The sequence below is a fragment of the Solanum verrucosum genome, unplaced genomic scaffold (genome assembly GCF_900185275.1).
Source record: "Solanum verrucosum unplaced genomic scaffold, falcon-dt-bn FXZP01000020.1, whole genome shotgun sequence".
Lineage (NCBI taxonomy): Eukaryota > Viridiplantae > Streptophyta > Magnoliopsida > Solanales > Solanaceae > Solanum > Solanum verrucosum.
Genome location: NW_026019903.1, coordinates 1173097 through 1188189, shown reverse-complemented (window position 1 = coordinate 1188189; position 15093 = coordinate 1173097). Strand labels below are relative to the sequence as shown.

At 33.0% G+C, this 15093-nt stretch overlaps 2 protein-coding genes across 2 annotated transcripts; one reads left to right on the top strand and one right to left on the bottom strand.

The window, feature by feature from the left end:
* Positions 1-4254: 4254 nt before the first annotated feature.
* On the bottom strand, positions 4255-10909 carry LOC125820738 (metacaspase-1). Its single transcript, XM_049500166.1, has 5 exons — positions 10384-10909; positions 9207-9537; positions 8621-8741; positions 8268-8492; positions 4255-4501 (listed from the first exon to the last, which is right to left on the bottom strand). The coding sequence occupies exons 1-5, from the start codon at positions 10757-10759 to the stop codon at positions 4442-4444; spliced, it is 1113 nt and encodes a 370-aa protein (XP_049356123.1). The 5' UTR covers positions 10760-10909; the 3' UTR covers positions 4255-4441.
* Positions 10910-12352: 1443 nt separating this feature from the next.
* On the top strand, positions 12353-14208 carry LOC125820708 (60S ribosomal protein L37a). The gene is made up of 5 exons (XM_049500133.1): positions 12353-12424; positions 13190-13229; positions 13580-13668; positions 13764-13846; positions 13927-14208. The coding sequence occupies exons 1-5, from the start codon at positions 12422-12424 to the stop codon at positions 13988-13990; spliced, it is 279 nt and encodes a 92-aa protein (XP_049356090.1). The 5' UTR covers positions 12353-12421; the 3' UTR covers positions 13991-14208.
* The last annotated feature ends 885 nt before the right edge of the window (positions 14209-15093 follow it).

The window sequence follows — 15093 nt, the reverse complement described above, 5'->3', positions numbered from 1 at the left end:
ATATATGACATATATTATAGTACTATTTTCAAATTATAGCAGTAGATTTAGACTTTCAAGCTATAGCATTAAAAATTTCAAGTTATACCAAATTCAAAAAAGAAGAAATGTTTTTATTAATTGGAAAAAACTTAAAAAATAACTAAAAAGATAAACGAAATTTTTTAAAAAAATCGGAATTAGAAATAATAAAGTAAAAAACTGAAATTGTGGCCTGTAATTTAATTTGAACTTATTGTAGATAATTAATGATTAGCATGAAATAAGGGATCCAAACAAATTAACAATATTTTTTATCCTTAATTCACTCAAAATCAGTTAAAATAAAATAAAAAATCAGATCATATCCTTTTTTTCTTCAACGTTTCTCTCTCTTAATTCTTCAAAGTAAAAATTTACTAGAATCGAGTAATTGAAGGTTTTTTTCATTGAAAAAATTGATTTTATTGAGATGGACAATTACGTATCAATTCTAATTAAACATGGTGAAAGATGGGATCCTTCGGGTTAGTATTTATTATTGTTTAGTGTTTGTTTTTAAATTACATTGAAATGAAAAAAATAATTATTAAACTGTAAATCGTCTCTATGTTTAAGATGATATCATTACTTGTTAACTGTTGTGAAATGTATAATATTAGTGATTTTATGTTTTTGTGATTGTTTTGTGTATTTTTTTTCTTAAAGTATAAAGTAATTGTATATTTATGAATGAATTTAATAGAATTATCGGAAAGAAATTTGTAAGAAAATGTGTTTCGTAAGAAGTAAAAAAAGTTACTTGGATTTTTGACGAATTGTATAACAAGTGTTTTAAGTTGGTATTAAATTATAAATTTTAGTGTGTTATATTAGATGTTGTCATTTCTGAAGTAATTAGTGAGTTAGAAATGAATTATTTGGTACGATAAGATATAGATATTTGTAATGTATGATTATTTGTTGTATGAAATGTGTATTAAGTGAATTTGAAAGTTGTTATGAAATAAGTTGTCTTAATGATATATGTATGAAATGTATATTAAGAAAGTATGAAATTTGTATGAAAGCGTGTCCAGTAATCTGAATTATTTTTTTTTTGAATTTTTGATGAATTGTATGATAATGGTTTTAAGGTTGTATTAATTTTGAAATTTTATTGTTGACATTTTTGTATAAATTTGTGTGACATTAATGAAGTATTTTCGTAAAAAAATGTACATATTTGTTGTATGAAATTTGTATTAAAATAATCATCAACTGTTGATATGCATGTTGTTGTTGATGGACCAAAGGAAGTACATAGTAAACTTAAACACCAAGATGTGTAGTTGCGGAAGATTTCAAAATGATGAGATACCATGTGGGCATGGAATGACAGTTCTTAGATACAAAAGACTGCATGAAACATAATTCTGCTCTCCTTTTTATAGCCTGAAGAATTTTCAAGATGCATATGTCATTCATGTTGAACCTATTCCTTGCGAGAGTACATGGGATATACCAAGTTATATTTCAGAGCCTAAATTGATGTCATCTGGTCCAAAGAGACCGGTAGGAAGACCACAACTTGAACGATGGAAGGGGTTTGCTGATGTGAAAATTCAAAAGGTCAAAAGTTACCTGTAGTAGATGTCGTCAAGTTGGACATAACAGGAAGACATGGTCAAATTATCCTATGCAAAACTAATGAATGTTCATTTGTTAAGACTATATATAATTTTTATTTTTGTTTGTTGGTTATATTAAAGTTTTGGTTTGATATAAAACATAATAATTTTGTGTTTAGCGTACTGGTTATTATTTATACATTGTTCATTCAGTTATCATACAAAATGCATATTGTTATAAATTTAGTGCTTGGAACAATTTTTAGTAACAACTATATGAATTTTGTGTACTTAATGAATGAATCGTGTATAAATTAAGACAAATGTGAAAACACAATTCATAACATTTGTATATAAAAATCATACCACGATTAAATACAATGTCCAAACATTTAATATGCATTCTATATGATTACTGAATGAACAGTGTATGAGTGTGTTTCTATATGATTACTCATTAGTTGACACGTGTATGAAATCTATTACTATGACTTTAATATTAAATGTTTGGACATTGTATTTAATCGTGGTATGATTTTTATATACAAATGTTATGAATTGTGTTTTCACATTTGCCTTAATTTATACACGATTCATTCATTAAGTACACAAAATTCATACAGTTGTTACTAAATTATTCCAGATTAAGTATATTGTATATATTAGTAATAATTATAAAAAGTTAATTATGTAATTCATTCCAACACTAGTTTAAGGGTTGGTCATACATATATTAATCATATTTAATTCATGAGAAAATAAGACAAATGTGAAAACACAATTCATAACATTTGTATATAAAAATCATACCACGATTAAATGCAATGTCCAAACATTTAATATTAAAGTCATAGTAATAGATTTCATACATGTGTCAACTAATGAGTAATCATATAGAAACACACTCATACACTGTTCATTCAGTAATCATATATAATGCATAATGATACAAATTTATTGTTAGATGTAGTATTTATTATTTATACACTATTCATTCATTAATGACACAACTTGCATATCGTTAATGATAAAATTTGTTCCATATTAAAGATATTGTATATATTAGTGACTAATTTAAGTTGTTGTTGGACATATATAAATCATATTTAATTCAAACGAAAATAAGACAAAATACAACTATAAAAATTATACCATGACTAAATACAAATATTCAACATTTAATATTAAAGTCATAGACATATGCATATAAAATGTATTTCATACACGTTTCATCCATTCGTTATACAAATTAAAAACACAGTGCTACTTTAAAAAATAATGTATCAGAACTGTATGAAGTCTGTATAATGTTTTTGTCCTGAACTTATAATATCTAAACATTATAGGTTAGTGCATGCCAGTCACCATGTGTATAATTAAAAACACAGTGTTACAATTTTTAGAACATTCAAAAGAGAATCAAAAGGTGCAATCAACTATTTTGATAACATATTGTAGTATATATCATTAAATACTTAAACAAAAAAGAATTATCCAAAAGTTAAACAAAAAAAATTATCCAAAAGTTAAAAAATATAATATGTAATTCTTAAAAAGTAGAAGATGCAATCAACTATTTCAACTTTCTAGTTGGTGGTATTGATGTAGGATAATTGGTGGTATCCGGAACGTGTTCTTTTGCTATCCGAGGTCCACCAAATTTGCTAGCAATCGTACCAGTAACTTCACTTTCGTTGATCGCACCAACATCATCAATTGAAATTCCGTCAAATCTGAGGCTCTTTCGTGGAGTTTCAATTTGTTTCTTAGACATGATGATGAATAATCGTGGGTAAGATGGGTAATCAATTTTGATGTTGGACTAGATGAGAAAGAATGGAGAAAGTTTGATAGTGGGTTGTGGGTTGAGTCGTGTGGGATGGTGGTGTGATCGATGATTGGGGATGGTAACGGTAAACAAGGAAAGGAAATCCCTAAAATTGGGTAACTGAAATTTTTATTTTTTTTAAAAAGGAAGTAAATTAATTATCTATTATTAATTAATAATAAAAAACTATAAATAGATAAATAATTTATTAAATAAATATAATTTAATTTAAAATTAAATTAAATTTAACTGATATGTCATAGGCCGTAAATAATCAGCAAGAAATTTTTAAAAGTAGGTTTAAAACCCGTAATATTTACTCTTAAATGTGTATATGGGGTGATTTTTCCAAAAATTTCAACAGAATTGTGCTCTTTAGTGCTTATAACATTACTTTATAATTTATATAGGTTCAGAAAAAGAATAAAACTAAACTACTACTCTGCTAGTATTATAGTAAGAAAAAAAAAAGTTTTTCCTATAAATAATTGGTAGATTTTGTTGACATCAATTTATTCCCACCATGAATAATTAATAAATATCAATCAATGTGTCATTTGATTGACACATCTCTCAAATCTCAGTTTCTACTTTTTGTATTTTGCAAAAGCAACTTGAAGCAAATATTTTCTGAAAAAGGTACAAAATTGAGGTAGCAAGTTCACCTAAGCTGGTACTGGTAGACAAATCCATTAAAAAACGCCAATATAAAACAACTCAAATTTCTTTTATACAAAGGCAAAAGAGGAAGGTAAGCATAAAACTTCTCAAGTAAAGAACCAGAGTACAAGGAGTTACATCTCACAGCTAAATTTTTGAACAAATTCAGTAAATCTGTAGATATTGCAACAGTTAAAGGCCAGCTATATTGACAATAGTTTCATTATAAAGCTTTCTATCAGAAAGCTAAGCTATTCGCATTCTCATGCATAAGCAGCATATTATAGGACCCAATGAAATTTCTATCTATACAAAAAATCCAAATGCAAACACACCAAAAGGGGGAACGAGGGCAGAAGGAGTATCACAATGAAAATGGCTTCGCATACACATCGAATGGCTGGCAAGCTGTTAACTGGGGCTCCTGAAAAGAGTGCAGGGCAAATGTCAAGAACTACACTTACATTCTGTAACTCAAGGAAAATTATGATAGAATAATGACTTTACACCCGTACGAGTAAGTTTGATAATGGTCATAATTTCAAAAGAAGAAAGCTGATAAACACAAAACATGTCAAGTCTTTCAGAGCATAGCTAGTGCATTTATGCTCTTGCTAACCACGAGCTGCAAATGGAGTTGATGCTTCGATCAATGCCAATTTTTTTTTTAAAATGTAGGTGAAATACACAAGGGTACTACAATAAACTCCCAAAATCACCCAAAAGGAAGAACAAGATTGAATCAAGCCTCAGATCACTTAAGTAATTGTGAAGCACCAAAAATTGAAGTTTGAAAGCCTCAAGTGAGCCAAGAATTTTTTCAGTTCAAAATAGATTTGAATTATTCAAATATATGATATTGTTGACATTCTACTTAATGGTAAAATGAAATCACTAGATAACTAGAACTTCAGAAATAAAAGTGTGTGCAAAGCCAATTTTTTTAATTCAAAATGTATGAAATTATTTTCAACATTTCACATAGATGATGAGAATTTTAAAAAATATTACATTAACCTTATATATTTCCTAAAACATTGCATACATGTTTATATATAAATTTTATTGTATAAATTTAAACCACTTATCAGAGATAGGATTCAGAATCTAAACACTGCTTCTTCAAGAGCATTTTTTTCTTTATCAACAGGTTGTGCTGAGATCTAGACCTTTTAAATTCTTAAATCACCTAGCAAAACATGTACAGTGCCAGGACATTGTGAAGCATGCATGGCAGGATAATCAAAGAGGAAATGGTATGGGGAGAGTGTGGCAGAAATTAAAGAGGGTGAAGAAAGCACTAAAGACTCTCAATACAACTGAATTTCAGGGAGTGGAAGCTAGAATCAAGTTGTACAGACAACAGTTGCAGGATGTACAGAGCTCTATGAGGCAACCAGGCCAGCCTACAAGCTTGATTGAAACAGAAAGGGAGGCGAAACTAAACCGAGAGAAATGGCTAAATGTAGAAGAAAGCATCATGAGACAGAAGTCAAGGGTGAAATGGTTGAAACTGGGAGATGGTAATACAGCTTACTTCCATGTTAGTCTAAAAAATAGGCTAGCTCAGAATAGAATCACCAACTTGACCAGTGCAAATGGAAATATAATGACAAGCAGCAGTGATATAGAGGAGGAGATACTTGGTTTTTACAAAAAATTATTGGGGACTTGTGCAAACCAATTACCAGCAGTAAATCACCAAGCAATGAGAGATGGACCTAGATTGGATAGAGGGAAACAAGCACGTCTGATAGTGTCTGTCTCAAGAGATGAAATACTACAGGCTCTACAGGGAATAAATGACAATAAAGCACCAGGGTCTGATGCTTTTAATGCCATCTTTTTCAAGACAGTGTGGGCAACTGTAGGAGAAGAGATCACTGATGCAACCCAGGAGTTTTTCTTATCAGGGAAGCTACTTAAAGCCATAAACTGCACCACTGACACTAATCCCTAAAATAGACCATCCATCAAATATTTCAGAGTATAGACCTACCTCATGTTGTACTGTGGTGTACAAAATTATTTCAAAAGTGCTCACTAATAGAATGCAGAGTGTGATGAATAGTCTAGTAGATAAGGAGCAGTCTGCTTTTGTGCCAGGTAGGCTGATAAATGACAAACATTATCTTGAGCACTGAACTGGTCAAGGGCTATGAGAGGAAAGGGGTATCCCCTAGATGCATGCTGAAAGTTGATATGAGGAAAGCCTATGATTCAGTGAAGATAGATTCCCAGTATGTTTGTGGACTGGATTTTCCAATGCATAAGCACAATGTCTTATGACTGTCTTGATTAATGGCTTCCCCAGCACTCCCTTTGAGGCAAAGAAGGGGCTAAGACAAGGAGATCCACTATCTCCTTATCTCTTTGTTTTAGCCATGAAATATTTCACCAGACTGCTTAAACAACTGAGGAAGTCCCCAAATTTCAAGTACCATCCAAGATGTGCTAAAATGCACCTGGTCCAATTAAGCTTTGCTGATGACCTACTCTTGTTTAGTAAAGGTGAACTCACATCTGTTAGACAAGTTTATGAGCTTTTCAAAGTTTTCTCATCAGCTTCTGGGCTGGAAGCTAATATAGATACAAGCTCCATTTATTTTGGAGGAGTATCACTTGAAATGCAACAAGCTATACTATAGGAACTAGGCTTCTCACAGGGCACAATGCCTTTTAAATACTTGGGAGTCCCCTTAAGTACTAAGAGAGTAACTATTGTGCAATGCCAACTATTGATTGACAAGATTATGGGAAGGATACAGAACTGGACCTCTTGGTTCCTTTCCTATGCAGGAAGGGTCCAACTTATCAGAGTGTGTTATTCTCTGTTCACACGTGTTCTGGTCGCAGGTGTTTATCTTACCAAAGAAAGTGATCACATGCATTGAAGGGTTATGTAGAAGTTTCATATGGACTGGAGGTGCAGATATATCAAAGGAAGCCTTGATTGCTTGGGACCAGCTATGTAAACCAAGGACTACAGGAGGCCTAAGTATCTTAAGTATTCAGTAGTGGAACAAGGCAGCCATCTGCAAACTCCTGTGGAACCTGAGCAAAAAGAAGGACAAGCTATGGGTACAATGGGTGCATATGTATTATGGGAAACAAGGAACAGTGTGGAATATCCAAGCAAACCAAGCCTCATGGATGGTGAGGAAAATACTACAAGCACATTAATACTTGGAGGCTGTGAGATGGAATGAAGCACAAGTAATACAAACAGTGAAGTTCTCAATTAAGCAAGTGTATCAACTGCTGAGAGGGGAATATTCAAAAGTAGAGTGGAGGAAACTGGTGTGCAATACTATTGCTTGCCCAAAATGGAGTTTTATCTTATTTTTAACTCTACATGGGAGACTCCTGACAAAGGAAAGACTACTTGCTTGGGGAAGCGTGGATAGCACCAAATGTATACTGTGTGATGCTGGGAATGAGAACATCGAGCATTTATTCTTCAGCTGCCCCTACTCGGGTCACGTCTAGCAGAAGGTTCTACGATGGCAAAATATCCAGAAGCAAGCATCTGGATAGAATGAGGAGAAGAGATGGGAGACTCCTGACAAAGGAAAGACTACTTGCTTGGGGAAGCGTGGATAGCACCAAGTGTATACTGTGTGATGCTGGGAATGAGAACATCGAGCATTTATTCTTCAGCTGCCCCTACTCGGGTCAGGTCTGGCAGAAGGTTCTACGATGGCAAAATATCCAGAAGCAGGCATCTGGATAGAATGAGGAGCAGAGATGGGCACAAGACCATTACAAAGGGAAATTACCAGAAGCTGAAATCTTTCGAATCACACTTGCAGCCAGTGTTTACTACATCTGGCAGGAGAGGAACCATAGGATTTTTCAGAAGAAGAATAGAGCTGTGGCGCTCTAATTAAGAAGATTGTTCAAGAAGTCCATATCAGAGGAGGAATGAAGCCGAAATTGAGCACGAAAATGCAGATGCTAGATTGGTACCCTATCTAATTAACTACTGGGTTATACGTGGTATTGGATAGACTAAGCAATGGTTTGGGGTAGAGTATGATAGAATGCTGGTAGTATACAGTTCTGGGAGATGTCCAGACTGTTCTTTTGATTTGTAACTCTCGCTTGGTAATAAAATCAGTTTATTTACCAAAAGAAAAAAGAAGAAAAATACACTTCAGTGGCAAATTAACATAGTTTGTTCAAGTTACCTGACTAAATCCTCCACCCATACCAACACTACCACCTGTCAGAAGCATGGAGATGAGAGATGTGACAGCACCGCCACCAAAGTCACCCCCTGAACTTCCACCAGCTTGTCGAATAGCATTTCGCATTGCCGTCAATATACTTCCATATGTGGCACCATGACCACGCTCAATAGCTTGAATGAAACAGAAAGTCATAGCACCAGTTGAAGTTATTTTTGAAAGAGCCTGCACATCAAAGTCATTAGTTTCCTAATAGCTTCTAAGTTTAATCCAGTATACAGAAAGAGAGATAAACTAATAGTTTCAAGTTAAATTCAGTACACAAAAAGAAGGATAACATTAATCAAACTTACAGATGTATCAGCTGAAGTTTGATCATCATCACAACCACTAAAAGAGAAAACTTCACCACCATTAGTTCCTTTCCAGACACCAGAACGGGGACGATGGTCTTCCCATACATATTGTCCGCTCCTGTTTTCATGAAGTTACAAAAATAAGTATTACCAAAGATAGAGTAGAATTAGAAGTTGAACCTAGCTGGAAAAAAAATTACAGAACATTTTCAAGGTATTAACTTGTGTACTGTATAGCATGTTCTAATTTAATCGTATTTGTAGAATTTGTTGTTTAGTCAAACCATATACATTCTCGAACTGAAGAGTCACTCATGGAACATATCATATCTCAAATGTCAGAGTAACCTATGAGTGAGGCGGCTCTTACTTATCAGCCCTCTATCTTAAATGAAAACAAAACAAAAGATACTTTGTTAATCTTTAAGATTAGGAATCTCTTAGTTGTAAAATAAATACTCATTAAACATATTTAATGAAATTCGACTTCTTGTTTATCCAACTATACCTAAATGCTTCAACCAACAGATAACAATATCTAACAAAGAAAAATATCATAAATTACTAAGGATAAGTGACATACCTGCTCATTCTACAAAGGAATGGAAGGTCTAAAACAGTTCCGCTGTGGCAAGCATCTATTATGGCATGAAGTTTTACTCCTTGAGGAAGAGGCCTGACAATTGTTGCATTGATTTCATCATCAACAATCATACCCTGAGTTTCAAAATCTAGGGGACATAAAGTTTCATCATATCCGTCCACTTCATCTCCATTGTAATTCCTTTGTCTTGAGCCATGACCAGAATAATGAAAGAGTAGTGAATCTCCCGGTTGGCATCCCTGTACAAGCCAATACAATGCCATGCGCATGTTCTGTTTAGTCGGAGTTCTATATGGATCGGTTTCCTCTTCTGCACATGCCAAGAGAGTTGAAATGATGAAACACGTCTCTAAAACAAATTACCCAAAGTTGAAAAAATTCAAACATCCACACTTCTGAGATTATTGTCAATGTAAAAAGGATAAACTATGATAACTAGTTGTTTCAAACAATAGAAGAGTGTAGACATACAATCATAACTATTCATCCTTGCAAATTTGTTAGGTACACTTTGAAAATTGATGGTGGCAATCAAAACTCAAAAGACTGTAGAGGTTGCACAACTAACCAAATAAAAAGAAACTATTAAAACGACTCCAGGCCGCTAACATCCATAATGTTAGACGTGCCATCATCTGATCATGTGGAGTATGCTGTCCTTTTTTCTTCATAACATGGTTAGCTCCACCTGAACCCCCTACACCTAGGAGCCTGAAAGTCATTTTTTTCTCAGTTGCTCCTTTGGTAACTCTAATCCCCTCATTGTTAGAAGTTGAGGCCCTAACCACACTAGCCTATCCCTTGATCCTCTGAAAACTTATTGATGATCACTGCGTAAAAGGGACTATTTTGAAAGGCAATTTCCTTCTTTGACAGGTTTGGACACCACATGTATATCCGGGAACAAAGTTGTGTATTGATTTGCTCAAAAGTGAAAATAAACAACTTCTGCAATCTCAATCAATGTTTTCTCATTAGATTTTCAAAAGGTTATATCAATCAACTATATCTCAATCCTAAACTAGTTGAGTAAGGTAAATGAGATCTCCAAAAGAACAATTCTAAAGCAACAGAATTAAACAAATCATCCTAATTTATGCAATTCATATAATTGTCAAAACAGCTTAAAAAGCACAAAGATTCAATTTTTTTTTACCAGTAAGCATAAGAATAGACGCCTCTGGAAAATGAAACTTGTTGATCAAGAGATATTTCATACATTTAGCATCATTAAGGCATCCTTTCAGTTCATGCCTAGAATACTTATACGATACACCAACAATCACAGCTTTCTTTCTTCCATGAGCATTGGGTGGTGGGCCAGGAGGTGCGTGGTTGTAAGGGGACGGAGGTGCGGCGGCGGCAGAGGAAGACGGTGGTGGGTGCTGGTATTGATTATGTGGTGGTGGAGGAACAGCACGCGGGTCAGCCAACTGTGTTACTGCCTGACAAATCGCACAACGAATGGATCTTGCACCTGGTGGTAGCTGTAATGGGGTATGACAATTGGAACAGTTTACCAGCATCATCATGGTTGATCTATGGCTCAAGAAAATTGGGGTAAGGGTACCAAGAATTTTTTGGAATTGAGGAATATGGAGAATGGGGTTTAGGTTAAAGGGAGAATAATTGGGAGAATCAAGAATATGAAGATGGAGGAATGATATGTTATAATTAGAGTATAAAATTTGTCAGGTATGCAAAAAGGTTTTGCTTTTTATTATTTGGAAGAAGAAGAAAGAATCTAAGGGAAAAAGAAAATGACAATGGCTAAAGCAATTTGGTATTGGTATTGTAAAGCTTATTTCAATTTTATTGTTCGAAGTTTCCATCAATTGTGCAGTGTTTCGTCCGCGTACGCGCTAAATGACGATGTGATAGCTTTATCTTCCGTTTGATTATAGATTATACAATTGAAATTTTGTAAATTTAAGTTTTTGAAGCTGTAATTTTTGTAATTTGAAATTTATGTTTGACATTTAACTTGCTTTTTTTTTGTGACTAAAAGTCTCAATCCCCTTTCCGCCAAACATATATTTAAAAATAAATTTTCAAAAATTTATAACCAAACGTCATGTTAATATATCACGTATTGGGGTGTGCTTTGGTTTGATTTAATGTATTATCGATTTAATTTATCGATTTTTGATTTTTAAATATGATAAATAAATAACCAAACCAATAAGATATTTTTTATTGATTTTTGATTTATCGATTTTGGTTCTTAATGGTTCGATTTTTGGTTTAACGAATAAGAAAATGCTTATAAAATAAATACATGACTTCTCCAACAATTTAACGCGACAAGACACTAATGTAATTTTTAAAATGTTCATAGAATAAAAACAATAATAACTAACATAAAAAGAACTATACAAGTTACACAATGAGAATATGAAATGAATAGAGTTCTTACTTTAGATATTGATGTTTTGTATAATATGAAGTTGTGAACTTAAAGTTAATATGTAGTGTAAATTGAAGGCTAGAGGCCAAAGGCAATAACTACTAAGGTACTGAGATTAATATTTAATATTTATGTATGAATAAAGTTAAAATTACTATGCTCTTAATGAGTTATCGCCTATTAGTTTACCCAATATTAAAAAACCAAAACCAAATCAATAACTCGATAATATTTTTTTATAAAATCATTAAAAAACTGTTAGCCCAATAACCCAATAACAATAAACTAATTACACTTTTTTTATTTGATTTATCGATTAGTTTGATTTTTGCACACCCCTATCACATACTCATGTTACATGTTTACATTTATTTTTAATTTAACACAAATCTAAAAATTAAAATAAGCTTTAAAAAAACAAAATATGACAATAATTTAATATTTTCTTAATCTTGATGACTAAATCAAATTAAACTCGATTTCATACGATTTTAATTCACTTTATTGAAAACTAAGTTATGAATTTGAATTATGTCACATCTCATTACAAAATTTTAATTCCCAAATGCTATTATATGTGTATTAGACTAGAAAAAAGGACTAAATGGGCCTGTATCCCTTACTGGATTTTAGGGCAAAACCCATGTTAGGATCCACCTAGAATCGGGCCACCCATATAAAAGCACCAACAAAAAGGACTAATTCTTTGCAATCTAGGGTTTTATTGCAGCAGCCGCGGCGTCTTTCTCTTCCAGCAGGTGTCAAGGTTCTTCCGTAGCTCGCCAAAATGGTAATCTCTACTCTTAAATTCAAACAACCATTACTGTTTAATACCTTCAGTAATTAGCAATTTGAACAATATACTGTTATGCGGATTTACGCATCTTGTATTGTTTTGATGGATTTTTTTTTCTGGTTCAAGTGTTGGATTAATCCTCAATTAGGTGAACTGTTTATTTAGTTTTTGTTGGTTCTTTCAAGTTGAAAAAGTGGCGTTCTTGGGATATGGTTGATTGTTGTCGTGTGTATAGACCAGTAAAAGTCAAGTGCTCGGGGTAGCAAAGGTGGAGTCTTTAAGCTGATGATTATATGGGCCTCTTCTTCTGTTCTGTTTGGTGTTCTTCTGATTTTCTATTCTATTGTACTACGCTCTTTTCTCATTGTATGCATATAGCTTGGGTTAGAAACAGTTTATGGGGAATATTACTCTTGTCATTTTGCCGACATTGCTAGCTATATGAATTATTAATATTAAATATTTTCAACTTAAATCTATATATGATTGCCACATATGTATAGGCAGAAATATCTTGTGTCCTTTGCGGTAGAGCCTCTTCTTTCCTTAATCTTACTTTGTGGTTGCCTGAATGGAATAAAGTCTATGGTTGTCCAATTGCAATGCATGTCTTTTGATTTAACTGATTATTCAATGATTTGATCTCTTATAATTTCTTGTTCGACTGCTAAGATATTTCTCATTTTCTTCGTTCTATCCTATTTCTGTTCTCATTTTAGCTTGACATGCTTGTTAAATGCAACTCTTTTATTTATGCAGACCAAGAGAACCAAGAAGGCTGGTATTGTCGGGAAATACGGTGTGTACCTTAAATGCTTAAGATGCTGTTGTGTTACTTCTGTATTTTAATGGTGAACAATAAGTTGCTTATTCTAGAAGATTGCATGTGAAGAAAAACAATAAGATTTGGATTTGCAGCTTATAGTTTATCACAATGATTTTCTAATAAACAAGACCGTTGTTATCTGCAATAACAATAATTATACCAGTCATTTATGTGGATTCTGTCTCCATTACTTTATTTTTGGTCATGATTTCATTTATACCTGCATTTGGTGGCTACGATCTACTGGTGGTATCCTTTAAGAAGCTTCATTTTCTTTTTTTAATGAAGTCCTTGAGTAACCTCCTCTTTCTCCCAACATATAGGTACCCGTTATGGTGCCAGTTTGAGGAAGCAGATCAAGAAGATGGAGGTCAGTCAGCACAGCAAGTACTTCTGTGAGTTCTGCGGAAAGGTACAATTCTCCTGTGTTTTTTGTATGATAATTTTTTATAGAGCATGGATTCATTATTACATTGATAATAATGTCATTATGTTCTTACCTTGTAGTATGCCGTCAAGAGGAAAGCTGTTGGTATTTGGGGTTGCAAGGACTGTGGCAAAGTGAAAGCTGGTGGTGCTTACACATTGAAGTAATTATCATCTGAGCTCTTGTTGTTCTCTTTCTTGTTCTTTTCTTGAAGTACTAATTCTTTTTTCCTCTTTTTTCCAGCACTGCTAGCGCTGTTACCGTAAGGAGCACTATCCGAAGGCTTAGGGAGCAGACAGAGAGCTAGTCATTTAGCTGCTAGCTAATTTAAAGTTGAAATTGATATAGTTTCACTGTTTGATATCTTGGTTTTGCATTGAAAGAGTTGTATTGTCTACTGTTTTTGAAAATTTTGATTTAGCCTAAGCATTGGAACAATATTCCGTGTGTGACTTATCCCAGATCTTATTTTCTCTATCTTATCAAGTTGAAGTTTAATGGATTTCATGTTTCCTTGCTGTGCAAGTGTTTTTGTGTGGTCTATTGTTTTCTGATTTGCTCTTTCGTCATATTGGAACTTGGATCCCTGTTCGTTTAGGAGAGCCAAATCCCTCTATCTTAATCGAGTTGTAGTTGAAATGACTTCATTGGCTTGACTTAAACATCTTTGCGTGGTGGTTATTGTACCGAATCATAGAAAGTAATATAGCTACATGGATTATACAATATAGCTTACTTATGCGTGAGCTATACACTAACTATACATTACGAAACACTCAAAAAGTTGATTATAACTTAATTATACACGAAGTATACACCAAATAGACATATACACTAACTATTCAATCTCAAACAATTAAAAATTTAGAAATGAAATTCTCTCAATCTTTTGAGTCTTTTAATATATAATTCGCTTGAAATGATTATTGTTTGCAGTACATCAAATTATAAAGAAGAAAATTAAGAAAAAAGATGAAGCAGTAAAAAGGAGGAGGAGGAAGGGGGAAAAAAAGAAGAAGACGAAGAAGAGAGAAGTTGCTGGAGAAGAAAAAGAAAACGAAGAAGACACGACAATCATTTTCTTTTACTTTTGTTTGAAAAAATTAGGGCCAAATAGCCATTTTATATTGGACTAAAAAGATGGTATGGACTGACATTTTGCATATTTTGCCCTTTTAACTTTTACCATATAGTTAGAATTTTGGGCTAATAAGAGTGTTTTGTACTTGAATCAAAACAAGTAAAGACAATCTTATTTATATTGATGATGATGTAACCTTCATTTTTTCTAAAACACTAATTTCGAAAAAAGTTTAGTTCTCGGGTCGTAGGTTTCATCGAGAAAAACGCCGCACTTTCAATCTTCTTCACTCTTATTTTTCATCTTCTTCGATTTCACATCTATAAGTT